Below are 2298 nucleotides of genomic sequence, written 5' to 3'. Positions count from 1 at the left end.
GAAAATCTTATAGTTTTAAAATAACAAATTAAACTCAAGATATAACAAAGGTTTTAAGTTTCAAACCTTTGAATTTAAATTGTTATACACTCCTAAACTATTGGCTCCCTAAATTATATAGCTAAGATGCTCTTTTGGTAGCTTCCGTTCAAATAAAAAGTGTTTGTCTAGTACTCAAGTCTATTACTCTGATTTATGAGATTAAGTAAATTAAATTAAATATTAAAAAAAATTCGAGTTAAATCTTTTTCTTTGTAGCTATGGAATTATTTATTTTAAAAAAAAAACTTTACTGTGCAAGCTGCTTTATCCAGTGTACACAGTTCATGACTTGAAGCACATGCATTAGCCTTTTTTTGCGGATCATCCCAATCCCAACCCCAACCATCCTTTTATTGGTCCGTCCAATCCAGTGGCATCCACTTCATATGAATTATAATTTCAAAAATCGAATCTTCTTATTTACACATTAAAAAAAAAACCTGTGATAAAAAAAGAATGGCACTAGTTTTATAAGAAAAAACAAAGGTTAAAGACAAAACATATCAGGTGAAAGAAACACAGCAAATGGAAGAGGAAGGCTTGCTTTGCTTTCACGTGGGTTGGTGTCATTATAACTCCCACAACGGCTACCATGATTGAAATCTTCACCATAATTTTAAAAAACACAAACAAAAAAAATACTCAATTATTAAAAAAAAAAAAAACCGACGTACTGTTAATAATTTATAAAACTAATGATCGTGTTAGTTGTCAGATAACAAAGTATTACCGAGATAATGGACAATCATCATGGCAGAATATTTTCTCTACAATTTTTCCATTAATCAATCAATAAATAACATGAATTTACAAAAGTGACCTCCCCCTCCCCACCAATCCACTAATCAAATTTTTTTTTTTCCCTCTCTTTGCTTGAAATTTCAAGCGCCTCCTCTTTCTCTCTCACAATGTTGATTGAGTTATCAATAAATCTTCTGGCCTCCACTCCGATCCGAACCCGGGACGACTCGGTGGATAACTCGCCCACCCATTTTGCCATCTCCGTAGCTTTCTCCGGAGCCAATTACAGTATCATATAATTTTTTTACCCTCGCTCTCACAGCCCAATAGTAAAAAAGTAAAAATTCAATAAAAAGTAAAGAGTAAAAATCCCCAACTGGGTTAGTTAACTCGGCCGAGTCAGTTGCAATTCTTTTTGCAAGTATTATACTCAGCTGGCTACTTCTTATTTTCTTTCCGTGGAGGCGAGCTAACTCGGACTGAGTCACACCCGGGTCGGAAACAAAGCGTTTTCCTTTTTTTTTTTTTTTTTTCAAATATAAATTTCTCCGAAAAGCGTTACCAGATAGTTTTGTCGGCGATCCCATGAAGCAACGGTCGAGATTCAGGCCAGAAGTCAAGGTTGTTACGGATGCCCACGTGGCAGTACCTCTGAAAATCCTCGAGATTCACGAACCGGGTCGGGTTGTTACCGTTCTTACCCGACTCGGATCGCGAAATGAATCGGAGCACTTCCTCGAATAGCGACTCGTCGCACGGAATCGCCAGCGGGCCTTGGTTGTTGAAGCCGTACTCCTCTTCGGCTTGGACCAGGAGCTTTTTGAAGATGGGGTGGTTCAGGTGCGTCGCGCGCACCACGAATCTCCTGCAACTGCTGCCCACGCAGACCGCCACGTGTCCCGCCGGCACATCGGACGGTATGCGATTGGCTGAAAGCCGTGCCTTGTTGCGCCACCGTCTCAGCATTTGGCGGAGCCTCACAATGTGGCGGATTTTGCTGCATTTTCCGAGTCCGGCTGACATTTTTTTTTCCCCTAGAAAGTGATGGAAAAAGTGACTGAAGAGACTACTTTGTTTTGTTTTTGTTTTTGTTTTTTTTTTTTTTGAAAATGAGAGCAAGTTTTGGGGGATTGAGATAGTGGGCAGAGAAGAGGGTTATATAAGGATGTGGTTTGGAAAGTGCCATTGGTTTTGGAGATAATTACAAGGTTAATGTCTGCTGTTTTCGTAGCAATTTTGAAGGATAGTGATATGCTGACCTAACCGTAGGTAGATTTATTCTGTGATAACCTGTATATAATACTAGTGTATGCTTTTTGAAAAGTAGAATAGCAAAGATTTTGAAGGGTAAATTCCACTTATATAAATGGGGCAGTTGTTATTGATTCAAATTTGAAACTAACATTAAGATTACTTTTTTGTCCTCAACAATAACAACTAGTAACAACATGCTACTTAAGATTTGGTGTAAAAATATTATAAAATTGTTGTAGAAATATCATTTATCTTAAGTTA

The 2298-nt window shown here is 37.6% G+C and overlaps 1 protein-coding gene across 1 annotated transcript; it reads right to left on the bottom strand.

The window, feature by feature from the left end:
• Positions 1 to 793: 793 nt before the first annotated feature.
• On the bottom strand, positions 794 to 2043 carry LOC112012151 (auxin-induced protein 6B). The gene has a single exon (XM_024044533.2). The coding sequence runs from the start codon at positions 1804 to 1806 to the stop codon at positions 1342 to 1344; it is 465 nt and encodes a 154-aa protein (XP_023900301.1). The 5' UTR covers positions 1807 to 2043; the 3' UTR covers positions 794 to 1341.
• Between the last annotated feature and the right edge of the window lie 255 nt (positions 2044 to 2298).

Source organism: Quercus suber, unplaced genomic scaffold, assembly GCF_002906115.3.
Source record: "Quercus suber isolate HL8 unplaced genomic scaffold, Cork oak 2.0 scaffold_475, whole genome shotgun sequence".
In the NCBI taxonomy this organism is placed as follows: domain Eukaryota; kingdom Viridiplantae; phylum Streptophyta; class Magnoliopsida; order Fagales; family Fagaceae; genus Quercus; species Quercus suber.
Note: the sequence above shows the minus strand (reverse complement) of the source record. Positions and strands in the feature narration are given on the sequence as shown.